The sequence below is a fragment of the Aplidium turbinatum genome, chromosome 9, assembly GCF_918807975.1.
Source record: "Aplidium turbinatum chromosome 9, kaAplTurb1.1, whole genome shotgun sequence".
In the NCBI taxonomy this organism is placed as follows: domain Eukaryota; kingdom Metazoa; phylum Chordata; class Ascidiacea; order Aplousobranchia; family Polyclinidae; genus Aplidium; species Aplidium turbinatum.
In genome coordinates this window covers 22,791,490-22,805,034 of record NC_137480.1, presented here as the reverse complement: position 1 = coordinate 22,805,034, position 13,545 = coordinate 22,791,490, and the positions used below count along the sequence as shown (strand labels likewise).

General features: G+C 38.5%; 1 protein-coding gene across 2 annotated transcripts; it reads right to left on the bottom strand.

Moving 5' to 3' along the window:
- Positions 1 to 283: 283 nt before the first annotated feature.
- Positions 284 to 12,919, bottom strand: LOC145777329 (RING finger protein 32-like). Of its 2 annotated transcripts, XM_082588687.1 has the most exons (9): positions 12,764 to 12,919; positions 9,947 to 10,130; positions 9,451 to 9,543; positions 7,363 to 7,547; positions 6,310 to 6,434; positions 5,320 to 5,523; positions 2,341 to 2,487; positions 1,572 to 1,797; positions 284 to 503 (listed from the first exon to the last, which is right to left on the bottom strand). In XM_082588687.1, the coding sequence occupies exons 1-9, from the start codon at positions 12,788 to 12,790 to the stop codon at positions 477 to 479; spliced, it is 1,218 nt and encodes a 405-aa protein (XP_082444813.1). In that variant the 5' UTR covers positions 12,791 to 12,919; the 3' UTR covers positions 284 to 476. The 2 variants fall into 2 exon arrangements, with proteins under 2 accessions (XP_082444813.1, XP_082444812.1); XM_082588686.1 differs by lacking the exon at positions 284 to 503 and having other exon boundaries at positions 1,317 to 1,797.
- Between the last annotated feature and the right edge of the window lie 626 nt (positions 12,920 to 13,545).

The following is a 13,545-nucleotide window of genomic DNA, read 5'->3' as shown; positions in this document are numbered from 1 at the left end:
TCTGCGAAAATTGTAGGCTAATGGGTCATTGTCCAGGGATTTGGCAATCTTGTTTTCGATGGTAATTGCAAGAGCAGAAAGCCTGTCGTCTGCCACGGTTTAAGCGCAAGACATTTTTGATCAGTTTCATTCTGCTGATGGTCCTTTCAGCACTGGCGACAGTAGCTGGTGTGGTCGGCCAGAAGAATTCTGGTGCAAATGCAAAGATTCGGGTATATCTCTTGAAGGCTGTACTGTTCTTGTAGGCTACGTTAAAAAAATGCTTGCCGTGACAAGTCCTTTCTCGATGAAATAAATAAAACGATTCATTTCCACTATTAGTTCGTTGGCATCAATGTCTCCCATTTTTATTTTATTTGCAGTGATTGTCCACTGTCCAGTTCCATTGTCCGCTCCATGAGTTCAGTGGTTACGTGCCCGCTCAAAACCACGCGGCGCAAGTTTGACTCTCGGGATGTGCGCTTGAGCAACGCATTTCAGGACTGCTCTCCATTCGGCGGCACCTAGAAAATGGAATAATTTCCTGACAACATCACTTCAATAATCGGAAAACTTCACTCTACCAATCTCGGTAACCGGCCCTGCGTCAAGAGCCTCTACAAGTATGCGAAACTACCAGGAATAACTAATCAAGGCTTTGTCAGTCCGAGGATAAAGATTCAAAACCAACCAACCATTTTCTCTGAGACACTTCTTCAGGCTGCTAGCGTTGTACAGAAATTCAAACAACTTGTAGCCTACCACTCCACGAGTTGGTCAAAGCGCAAAGAAACAGAAGACATGGCCTGATCAGTGAGAACAAGAAAAAATTGCGATTTGAATTTTTCTTCAGCTGAAAGACGACTCAAATCATCAGCACATTCGTAACCAAACCTTCTCTTCCTACGTCGTAGGCTACCGTGTTTTTTGAAAACACCTGCTTAATAGGCCTACCAATAAGCTCTGCTATTTTGCGTGCGTTTGTGACCACGTGATTAGCCTATATAATAAAAACACGTGATTAGCCTATATCATAAAAACTAACAAACTAACTCTGTTAGTTTTTAGGAATTCTATGTTGACTTTATTTTAAAGCATGTTTGGTTTCTTTTTTTGTGTGTGTTAGCCTAAATGTTTTTTTTACATGGCTTAGGTGGTAGTTTAAACGACAAAATCGTCATTAGCCAACTGCAGGGTGGAAATTCACTTGTAAACCGTATGGTCTCTGTTAGCTCAGTGGTTGGGCGCCCGGGTCAAGATCACGCGGCGCAAGTTCGATTCTCGGGGTTTGCGCTTGAGCAACGCATTTTCAGGACTGCTCTCCATTCAGCGGCACCTAGTAACTGGAATAATTCCCCGGCAACAACACTTCAACAGTGTCACACAAAAAGTTGACGCCGCAAGTCTAGCCTACAGCGTAGAATTTGCGGCGTATACGTAGGCTACATCTCTGCGTCGAATTGGGTGTTGTAGCTGCAGCCAGCACGAACTACAGTGAGCCAATGAAAATTAGATAATTTTTATGAAATGTCACAAGTAGTATCAGCCTATTGTAGTGCCAGGACTCGTTTGATGTATAAAGTTCGACATACTGGACATTTGAATGAAGCAGAGTTACACCGCTCCGACAAGATTGGATTTGCAGTCCCGGGTGATCTTCCTTCTTCGTGAAGAGGATGATTGAGATTATCATCCATTGAAAACGTCTCCAGGGCGTGGAGGCATGTTGCGTGGAATAAATGGGAACAAGACAGCAGGGCTATCGAATCCTTATCTCTGTTCAAAATATCTCCACATGAAGACGCAGGACCTGTAATTCTGTAAAAATAAACAATGGCTCACTTTGAAAAGCATAATTTTGGTTCTGAAACATTTACTTAATCTAAAGTACCGTAGCTTAAATTAAATATACCGTCAATTAAAAACAGCGACATAAAAGGGTAGCTTGGCATTGACTCAGTTTAAAGCTCGCTTAGTCTAGCCTACTCCTCTGCCCCAAAAGCTTGTTTTTTCTAAAAGATCATCAAAAATAGAAAACGTGTCGCTTGTTCAATTAATTTCTTTTATGATGCAGGCTATTATTGCTAACGATTTAGGCTATCTCAGTCTTTATCTTACATTTCTTCTTTTAACAAGAATCCTTAATAATGTTTAATTCATATGAGCATCGTTTGAGGTAAAGTAGCCTAGGCGTAGACACCACCAGAGGTTAGGCTAACTAAATAATAGACTAACTTACCATATTACTTACGAATAAGGACATATTCATACTTTGTATGTGCAAGATGTTACACACCCGTGTGTTTAAAAAATATATACAAATGGAAGGAAAGTTTTCTCATCCAGAAGCTTATTTCTTACGTGGCAAAGCTACTTGAGAGTTCAAGCGATCTCAAACATATCGGACACTCGGTGGCGCCACGCTCTATCGCTCGCAGTTCAATGTCTGTCCACTCCTCTTCAGTCAAATGAGACAAGACAGACTTTTCGAAATGTCGGAATACATTTCTAAACAGATAGACTTTGTTCATTAGAGAAAAGTTCATAGCAAAACTATGTTTCAAACGGGACCCGGTTGGGACCTTCTGGTGCCGTGGACATAGATTGTGGATTCCAGTGGCGTAGCGTGACTGTAGTTTTGGGTGTTTACTTTTTCAGTAAATTTGAAGCATATGATCTATTTGTAACTTAGTCCATTAAAAAAAAATAACAGTAGAGCTGACTCGGTTGAACCACACCCAGGGCTTTTTTCAATAACTTATATATTGAATACAGTTAGGCCTATCTGAAAAAAATGAACACCCAAAAAATGGTCACGTTACGCTGCTGGCGAAAAATTTTTCCCACCAACTTGCTGTCTGTCGGTTAGCCTACTTCGCATAGAGTTTGTATTAATATCGTGTGAATGCAAAACATTTTTGTTGTTGGCATGTTTACTTCAGTGGTTTCACCTTGTGCCTAATGTTCGTGAGCAGTGTTTATTTTAAGGTGTTTTGGGGGACCGAAACGGTTCCCCAAATTTCTCCAGCGGTTTCCCAAAATTTGGACTTGCAACTACAGTAGAAAAGTAATGGTTGTTTCTCGAAAAAAGAATAAGTGGAGGTACAGCTAACAGCTGAATCAAAGAGTTATTCACAAAAGAAGTGCACCTTCGATCATAGGCGTAGCCAGGGGGGGGCGAAAGGGGCCATGGCCCCCCCCAAATTTTCAAAGTTTGGATTCCAAAGTTGAGCCCTTTGTTGAAAATATAATAAAATTTAAAGAAGTTTGTAACGTTTTTCAAGACATCTGGCTGTTAACACCCCAAGGACTTGTTTTAGACACACAGAAAGACACCAATAAATTTTGAAAATTGTAAATTGCACAAAATTTACTCGATTTACGTTTCTTTTAACTAATTTGTGGAAGCAATTTCAGAATGGCTTACTCTATTGGGTTTTTGTGTAGCTGAGTTTTTGGTGTTCTCTAATTTTAGCCGCAGATTTTGCCCGTTCGTGTGTAAGAGCTACCTTTAATAAGTTAATAGCTGTTTATCTGCTAATAAATTTCATACAAATATTACCCTAAAAGTGTTTCCAGAAAGCGCTATAATCTATTATTTAAGTGTAATTTTGCAAAAATTTTCCGGGGGAGCATGCCCCCGGACCCCCCTAGAATACGCGTGCCTTCGGCACGCTCTAACCCCCACCAGTTTTATTGCTTCCCCTTGCTCAAGCCACCAGGATACGCCACTGCACATCAGGTGGCGATGTCTTAAATCAAACACTTTGTCGTTCTCTTCAATTCAGCAAATATTTGGCCCCCCCCAAATTTTTTTCCTGGCTACGCCACTGCCTTCGATACTCGTCAATGTTTATTTCTGATTTATGGCGCATAATGATCAGTTTTTACGTGTGGAAACATAACAAGCAGAAACCAACAAGCACACTTTGTTTGATTGTGCAGCAAACTTGTTTGGAGGCCGTGTTGGGCAGGCTGTTTGGTCGCTGTCACAATCATTTAATAATAATCATGCTTTTATTTGCGCCCATTGCGATAACATACAGTACACTGCGATCACTGGTGCGATACAACAGACGACAGGAAGCAGCGAAGTGACATATAGTCTTTGAGTCAGCTGCTCCCCTTATTTTGGATTGCCTTTAAGTGTCTTTCGCCGAGACACAGCCGCGTGCTCTGGAGCGGTGTCGAACCCACGTCCTTTCGAACGTCGCGCAGACGTTCTCACTACTCGGCTACGCCGACAAAGCTGTGTCTTGTTGTTGTGTTGATTGTATGTAGTTATGGCTATTTTTTGGTATTTACTTGCGGTCTCTTAAAACTACTTAGCGGTCACCCAAACCAAACCTTAAAAAAAAAAATTTGTGAGGACAACGGTTCGACGCCGATCGAAGTCAACTTTTTTTTCTTTAAATTAATTTTTGCGGTGCACAAGCGCTTTTCAAAAAAAGTAGGGTTAGGGTTAAGCTTATGTTTTATAATGATTGCAGAATTTCATTGGCAAGTAGTTATATCTCGGAATCTCAATCAACCAATCTCTCAAAACACTTCCGGAAAATCTTACTTTTAGAGTGACCAGAACCAATTTCTTTTCTCAACTTTTTTAAAGTAGGTGTGTCTTCAGGTTTTGTTTTTTTCAAGTTCAATGTTTAGATTTGGACCTGGAGGGCGAAAATCGGACCTGGAGGGCGAAGATTTGGACCTAGAGGGCTGACTTTGAAAACCGAGCGAAAAAATGAATCGGTAAAAATAATTACCGCGCGCGGTAACCAGGCTAATGGCTACTCTTACAGAAATACGCAAATGAGACAGAAAGTTCGTGGGAAAAAAATTCGCACGCCGATGGTGGGTTCGTTCCACAACGGTAAGAATTCAATTAAACGGTAAACACGCGGTCCAGAGTTTGTGGTGCGATACTGATGAGTCCAACTTCATGGGTTGCTGAGAGACATGTGGGTTGATTATTGAGTCCGGAAGTTTTCAAAGCGTAGGGCTGGGGGCTTTTTAGTTACACATATAAACAACTGACACAAATAAACTATTATGGAGTGGAGGCTGTCTAGATGGCAGCTTATGGTGTTTCGCTGCCATCTTGATTGTGCCATAATCTAGCCTACAATATCGGGTATTGTTTTGTTTATTCACTAAGTGTATTTGTTAGATGGCATTGTCGAAATAAATAAAATGAATTGACTTAGTTTCATTGCCGAAACCAGTGTTCATGCACTTTTGAATCCCTTCGAGGTTTTGCCACCTTTCCAATTCACTGACATGCCACATCGCAGGCTACATCATGAGGAAAACAAGCCTACAGCACATAACGTAGCCTTATAAACCCACCTGCTTTGTTGTACCGAATGGTCAATGTCATCTAAAAACCTGTCAACTCTGTCGCTGGTTGTCATAGCAACCATTCTATCGGTAATTTCACTCAATCTGTTCTCGTAAAACCTCTTACGAAGTTTCACATCTTTGGGAGGAACCGTCTTTCGAAGTTCCCGGTACCATTTCCTGACCACATAGCCTCGCCAATAAGCTTGGATTCTACAAGATAAATAACGAAGACTAAATTATCACGCTGCTGTTTGAAGCTGTGTAGCGAAAGATGTAAAACATAGAGCTAGCTCAAATAATGTGCAGCCAGAAGTACTGAGCAGTTTTTGTTTTTTCCTGTTTATAGTTTTGTATTTTATTCAGATGTAGTTAAATTGTATATATGTTATTTCTGAAGAGGACATCTTGTGATGCCGAAAACGTTCGATACTTAATTTGTTGCGTAGTTTTATGTTTATGTAAATGTAATAAACTTGAATAATACGTTAAACTTGATAACGTTGCTCGGCTTCGTATGCCTATGGTTAAACAAAGAAATTATAACATATAAACGGGCGAAAAATTAGTGATTTCAACACCAGAAAGCCTTCTCAAATTTTTACTTTTCGGTTTGTCACATATAACTTCATGACTACAATTGCTGTAAGGTAAAGGTGAGTCCCATACTTGAATCCAAGCATCAAGAGATGAGAAGATAGGTTCCTACTTCCCATTATACTTAGCCTTCGAGACTAACGTTCCTGCAGAGTAGGAGAGTACTAGGTTGACCATTTAATTAATGGCCACAAAAACAATTTATAAGTTGGGCTAATGCAGAAAAGTAAACAAAAATGCATGTAAGAAAGCTAGCCTATAATAATCAATAAAACATTTCATAAAACATAAACATTTCCAGACAGCAAATCAGTCATTTTTTCATTGATTCAACGTCTGCTGATTTGCTGTTTGGGAAGTTATTATGGCTGATACAATGCCTCATGACAGACATTTGCTCACTTTGTAGCAGATCTCTGTTTGTAGACTCTCGTCCCGTCATGAACAACCCTGGTTTGGTAGCTTTCATGCCGACACATTGGACAGGTTTTTCGGCCAGAGTACCTTTCGAACGATTGCAAGCATGCCTGGACGATATGCATTAAATATCAGGGTAAAAGCAATTTAAATGAAAATATATATACATGTAAACAATGAAAACTATTAATACTACAAAAAGTGCTCAGTGCTAAGCAAAAAAGCAAAGCAGAGCTATTTGAATAAGACTCTTCTGATGATCCGTTTGAGGTGAAACAGGCTGTTAAGAATTCAGATAGTAATAACTATACATGTAAACAAGTGCACCGATACAAGATCATACGTAAGGTACCCAAATATGTTTATTTAATGACTGGAAATCATCCAGGTCATGTGTAAGAGTCCACACAGTGGCAGATCCAGGGGGAGAAATTGGGGTGATCGCCCTCCCCCCTAAAAAAAAAACACATATAAAACCTTTATATATAGAATAAAACAATGAAAACTATTAATACTACAAAAAGTGCTCAATGCCAAGCAAAAAGGCAAAGCAGAGCGAATTAAATCAAATATAGTTATTACTATCTGAAGCCTTTACAAATTGTTTCAAATAGAATAAGACCTTCTGATGATCCGTTAGGTGAAACAATTTGTAAAGGCTTCAGATAGTAATAACTATATTTGATTTATATATAGGCTATGGTGTATTTACAAGATCGGATTAATTTAGGCTTATACATCATTGTGTTTTGTAGAAATCCCCCTTCAAAAGTTACTTGCTGCTGGGATCCACTCCTGAGTCCACCAGCCATATTTCATGCAGACGCAAAACATAACATACCGGTAACCTTTTTAAAAATATGCAACAAAGGTACGCAAGATATCAAGTATCCCATATTTACCCTTATGCTGCATTTGTAGGTAAGTTATTCATGCAAGTAACTTAATGTACTTTATCTTTCGATCGGTTATAGCCTACGGAGTAATTAACAGTGTCGCCAACATTGATGCTTGTATTCGACTTTACTTTAAACTTACTTTATGAAAAACGTGTGAGCAACTAAGCAGAACTTGATCTTCTAATCTGAACTCATCTTTGCAAATGACACATGGATTATTGAAATCATCTCTGCTGTATGAAGTCTGCTTTAAAGAACTCCATTCGCTTTCACTGAGGAGTTGTTCTTGATCTTTGTTGTGAGGAATGAGGCCAAGTTTTTGAGCTGTCAATCAGCCATGTTTAGTTTTATTTATTGTCGTTCTATAACTGCTAAGGTCTTTTAGCGACAGGGTTCATTTTTAATTTTATTTCAGGTTTGCGATGCCATCACAGTACTACCCGACATATTCTCATTGCATTATGCAAGAATAAACACAATCAGCTTTTATATTCTATGGTATGACCCGACTTGGAATCGATCTCAGGCTTACCAGCACTAGAGCCGAAGGTGATAACCAGTCGGCCACTATGCTGGCTCGTCAATCAGCAAAAGTACATAGTAAGCGCTTCAGCTTATCAGCTACAGAACAAACCAAAGCCTCCTTGAGACAAATAGGCCTCTTGCTTGCAGCAATGAAGATTCTGTTAAAGATCTAATTGAAAATTTAAAGTGCATAACTTTTCTTACATATCAATAAATTCAAAAGATACGGAGAGAGGGCAATTTGTTACAAAAACGACGGTTGGCTAAAAATGTGATCAGAATAAGCACGGAATCGAGGCCAAAAAAACACTTTATCAGGCCTCTTTTTTCCACGGGTGACGCCAACATACCTACGTAACAATGTTAAAAAAAGGTTGCTGCCAAAAACCATTTGCACCTTTGTGATTAAACAGTTAGCATCAAACTATTCCTTATTATGTGAAAATCAAAATCAGTGATTTTTCACAAATGAGTGGTGTTTATTATATGATTTTTCAGATAACAAACACCATTTAGAGCAAGGGTCTCTAACTCAAATTGCTCTCAGGGCCAAATGAACACTGTAACTTATCCCGAGGGGCGAGGGCCGCAGTACACAGTAAGAAGTCAGTAAAGTCAGTCAGTTAAAACGCAATAAACAGGGTAGTAAGAACGCATCAAGAACGTTAGATCGCATGAAAAAGTAATAAGAACAAAGAGATGGAAAACGCTGTACGAACGCCAACGAAACGACGGACCTGGAGAGTAAAAATCTTGCAATCAAATTTCAGAAAGCGCGAAAAAACTAAACCCTTGAAGAGCTGACCAACAAATACCAAGGTTACTATTGCGATAACGTCACAATAAGTGAATAGGAAATGCAATTGTGATGTAACAATGCGAATTTCTCGCACATAATAAAATGGCGCGACAATAGTGCTAAAACATCGTGTAAAGTTTGATGAGTATTTTCAGGTTTTTTGAGCATTTTTAGAGTGAATTCTACCTTTCTAAATCTATAGAAAAATATGTAGTCTACTGTAACTGTTAATTATTTTAAAGTTTGAAAATGCATCGCGGTTTGAGACTCTTAGAGTTAGAGATGATAGTTGAATGTATTGGTGATAATTTTTTTTTGCACTGTGAACTTAAGACAAGCTCACAGGCTTAAGTGCGAATTCCAGCTTAGTATGGTTATAGTACCGTATTACAAAGTGTCACCTATAAAACAACTTTACCACACTACAAAAACACTAACTAGGTTCAGGGGCGCCGGAATCAGGGGGGCAAATGCCCCCCTGCCCTCAAGTTTTCTGTGAATGGGGGGGCAATGGTGCCCTTTTAAGATCATGTAAGCTAATGCACATTTTGCAATACGATATAAGTAACAGTTTTAGCTATTAGCTTAATTATAATCTTTCATTTTTGCCTCAAAATAATATTCACGACACAAAATTCTGTATCACAGTAGGTTAGCCTACATCATCATAACGTAGCATGATGCCCTCCCGTGCCATTGTTCTTTGTATACCGGACACTTGTATCATTAGGCTACTCGATGATGAGCTGATGGATGAGCATTATTGCTATATCTTATCTTAAAACTTTAAAAAAATGGCCTTTCAGCAACAAAAATACCTTTTTTTCATAATCCTGCCCCCCCCCAGTCAAAAACCGTTCCGGCGCCCCTGACCATGTTGAAATGCTAATTATATCAAAATACCCAATGTCAAAGGTCGAGGACAAGGGTCAAGAACGTATTCAGCATCTTTTTGTGTTTTGCTCTTCGTTTGGTCAGGTTGCTTTTTTCGAAGACCTGGAAATAATTCGTTATTAGACAACACAGACGTTGCATCAAATAATAAAACTACACTGACAAATCTGCACACTAATAGAACATTTGTTTATGAAAAAAGTCCTCTAAAAAAACTCACAGTTCAAAACATTTACAACGAAAAATCTGTGTGATTGAAGTAGTTCAGCTGAAGAATTGCTGGATTTTTTAATTTTGTCATTTCATCTTACATTTTTGTCGCTACCATGTCTGAGACTTGAAACTACTGCCACAAAATTTTTTATGTACAAATAGGGATAGCCTACCGTACAAAAAGACTTTGTAAAGTTTAAAAAGTCCATAAATCTTGATAAATGTTTTGAAAAGGCTGTTTTTAATGCGTATACAACACAGATATGAAAACATTTTCAATTTATTAGCCTACCTGTATCTATTGTAGGTTTTGCTTTCTTCAATGCCATTTTTCTGCGTTTTTCATCTAATCTTAAATTTTCAGAAACAGAAGCTTTTTTATGTTTTAATGGTGTCATCAAATTTCCAATAGACAAATCCCTCAGGAGTTGATCTTGGAAAGCAACTGCAGCCAATGCTGTAGATGGTACAGATGGCTGCAAATAATAAGCATTAAGCAAGCTCTTATATATTAGTATTATCTCAGTGCAAACACTTACAAAATAAAAAGCACTAAGTTTATTTACAATAATATTAAAAAAATGGTAAATTTGTGGTATTTTAGGGAAGACAAGAGCAATAGGAAACTTGAGGGAAATATAAACCAAGATATTATCTGCCTACCATATATTCTAAGCCTGGCAGACTTTGTAGAAACAAGCAAGCTTTATGGAGTTTTGCTAAAACTTAATCAACCAATCAATGTTTTATTTGTCAGTAACAGGAACATAGTAGGCCTATAAACATATTTGAAATATGCAAGTAATATACACAATGCAAAAGTTACAGAAGTTCCCATACCGACAGGGAGACAACAAGACGACCATATGGTCTACTAGTCAATTGCCACCCTACTTTTGCTTTAATACTTTTGTTATGAAACATTACAGAAAATCTGGAATGGCCCGTTTCGGTGAGTCCGATCCCTTAACGGGGGATTTTTTCAATTTTTTTTTAAATGATTGGGTACCGTAGCCAAATTATCATTGCCGTTTTAGGGTTAGGGGTTAGAGGTTAGGAACTCACCGAATCAGACTCACCGAATCGGACTCACCGAATAGTAGCAGACCCCAGAAAATCTGTGTTTTGGTTTATATTGAGTTGGTTTATATATCCTTATTTTAATGGTTTAAGCGAGTAACTTCCAAACTTTTTTCAGAATGATGCACTACAAAGTTGATCGATAAACTTACACCACTCAAAAAACAAATTTCTGAATTTCTTATGTCGACAACGTTTTATTCATTGACACAGAATCTAAAAGAATATACTACATACCTACATTGAGTCAGTGGTGGACCTAGAAAAAACATTTTTGTGAGGACAGCCAAAGTAAAATAGTCTAAAAAAAAGTGGACATTACAACATTCAAAGCAAGATTAGTAGTGACAAATAAGCATTGAGTATGGGTCTGGGGACTCGCTTCCAGAAAATATTGACAAATTCTGATAACTTTTGTTCTCATTTTGGTTATTTTTTGGCTCTAAAAAAGCATGTTGCTCACAGTTGGAGGCCGTAACCTTTTTTGCACTGGGGACTGGTTTGCGGCAGACATTATTTTGTTGATTGGCCATCAATAAAACAAATACATGTTTAGTGCATGCACGATTGCACATACTGTATATTAGGCTACAACTCATTCAGTCACCTTAATAATAGAAGCTCTGAATTTGTTTTGCAGCAATATGCTGCTCCCAGCTATAATAATAATAATAATAAAATCGTGTTTTTATTTGCGCCCATTGCAATAACATACAGTGCACTGCGATCACAGATGCGGTACAACAGATGATAGGAAGCAGCGAAGTGACATATAGTCTTCGAGTCAGCTGCTCTCCTTATTTTGGCTTGCCATTAAGTGTCTTTGCCGAGACACAGCCGCAATGCCGCAGGTCTGCCACTATTCGGTGAGTCCGATTCAGTGAGTTCCTAACCTCTAACCCTAACCCTAAAACGGCAATGATAATTAGGCTACGGTACCCGATAAATTAAAAAAAAGAATTGAAAAAATCCCCCATTATGGGATCGGACTCACCGAAACGGGCCATTCCGAATGCCGCATGCTCTAGAGCGGTGTCGAACCCACGTTCTTTCGAACATCGCGCAGACGTTCTCCCCACTCGGCTACGCAGCCGACTAGGGACTTCATAAAGCTAGCTTGTTTCTACAAAGTATGCCAGGCTTAGAATATATGATAGGCAGATAATATCTTGGTTTATATTTTCCTAGGTATATATTATGGTAGTCAATAACACCTGTAGTGTGTTTGTTACTGTCCAGCCTACTTTGTTATTGCCTTGTTTGCTATTTTCAAGGAAACTTTATGAAATTTTTATTTCTTTGCTGGAGTATTTTTCGCAGTAAACGTTCACTAATTAATAAAAATAATGTTGTCATTTATACATTAGCACTAGCCCGGTTGATAAAAAACAGGCAATTTTTATAGCAAATTGGTCTTGATTTTGCTCGGCTCTTGGGATGTGCACTTGAGCAACACATTTCAGGATTGCTCTCTATCCAATGGATGGAATAATTTCTCAGCAACAATATATTTGATTCTACCAATCTCACTAACCGCCCTGCGTCAAAAACCTCCACAAGTATGCAAAACTGCCAAAAATTACCTATCAGAGGCTTTGTCAGTTCAAGAATACATAAAGATTCAAAACCAACCAACCGCTATTTCAATGATTTTTTGTGACAAAAATTTTCGACAGCCTAACTTATTTTGAAATTGGTTTTTAATACTTTTCCCTTGCTATTAAATCGGCTGCTGATTCAGAACATCTAGATCCTTAAGAAAGTGATTATTGACTACATGATTGAGTATATGTGAGCGTTTGCATTAACATCAAATAAAGAGTCAAAATGTAGATACTAAACCCATATTCAGCAATCTGCCTTTTGGGCTCTTTATTTTTTAAGGAGATTTACCAGGTGTTTCTTCTAAGTTGTTCAATTTACTTGTATCATAGTTCCTATAGCAGTACTACGATATGCTATACACCTTAATACCAACTGAAAAAATTCAAATTGAGCCAATCTGACTTTCAATAAAGTAACCACTTACAGATTTGTCTTTTTTGGATGAATTCATAGTGATATGGAGCTCAGAAGCAGCAAAAAACTTCCTTTGACAGATAAGTTTGACTCTGTCTTTTTCAAATATCTTGCAGTAGAGCCAACTTTCTTATCACTTTTGGACCTAGTCAATTTATAAATCTTCTTGTTAGGCCTGCAATCAACACAACATTTTTCAAAAAAAGATTTTTGAATTTTTTTTTTCAAAGTTAGGCCATTTTATTTCAATAACGCCACATATAATCAAACAAGCAGAGTTAAAGAAAAGTAAAAACAATGCATTGTAAGTTACAGCTGTTGGTAAGACTATGGCGTGATCAGGACGGCAGTACCTCAACTACCGAAGGAACAAGCTGGTTTCCGTCATGGACGATCTACAGTTGATCAAGTTGTGAAACTCACTGACGACATTGAAGATGCATTCGAACATCGAGAGAAAGCTGGCCTGGTACTGGTTGACCTAACTGCGGCCTATGATACGGTATGGCATCGTGGACTGACTCTCAAGCTTCTTCGTTTTATCCCTAGCCGCCACACAGTTCGGTTCATTCTGGAGATGATCTCTAATAGACGCTTCACAGTTCACACCAGTGATGGACAGAGAAGTCGACCTCGCTCTTTGAAAAACGGCGTGCCTCAAGGATCAACCTTGGCACCACTGCTATTCAATATTTACATCAGCGACCTTCCCTACACCAAGTCAAAGCAATATGGTTATGTCGACGATTTAGCCCTACTAACCACTAATAGAATCTGGTCCAATGTAGAGCA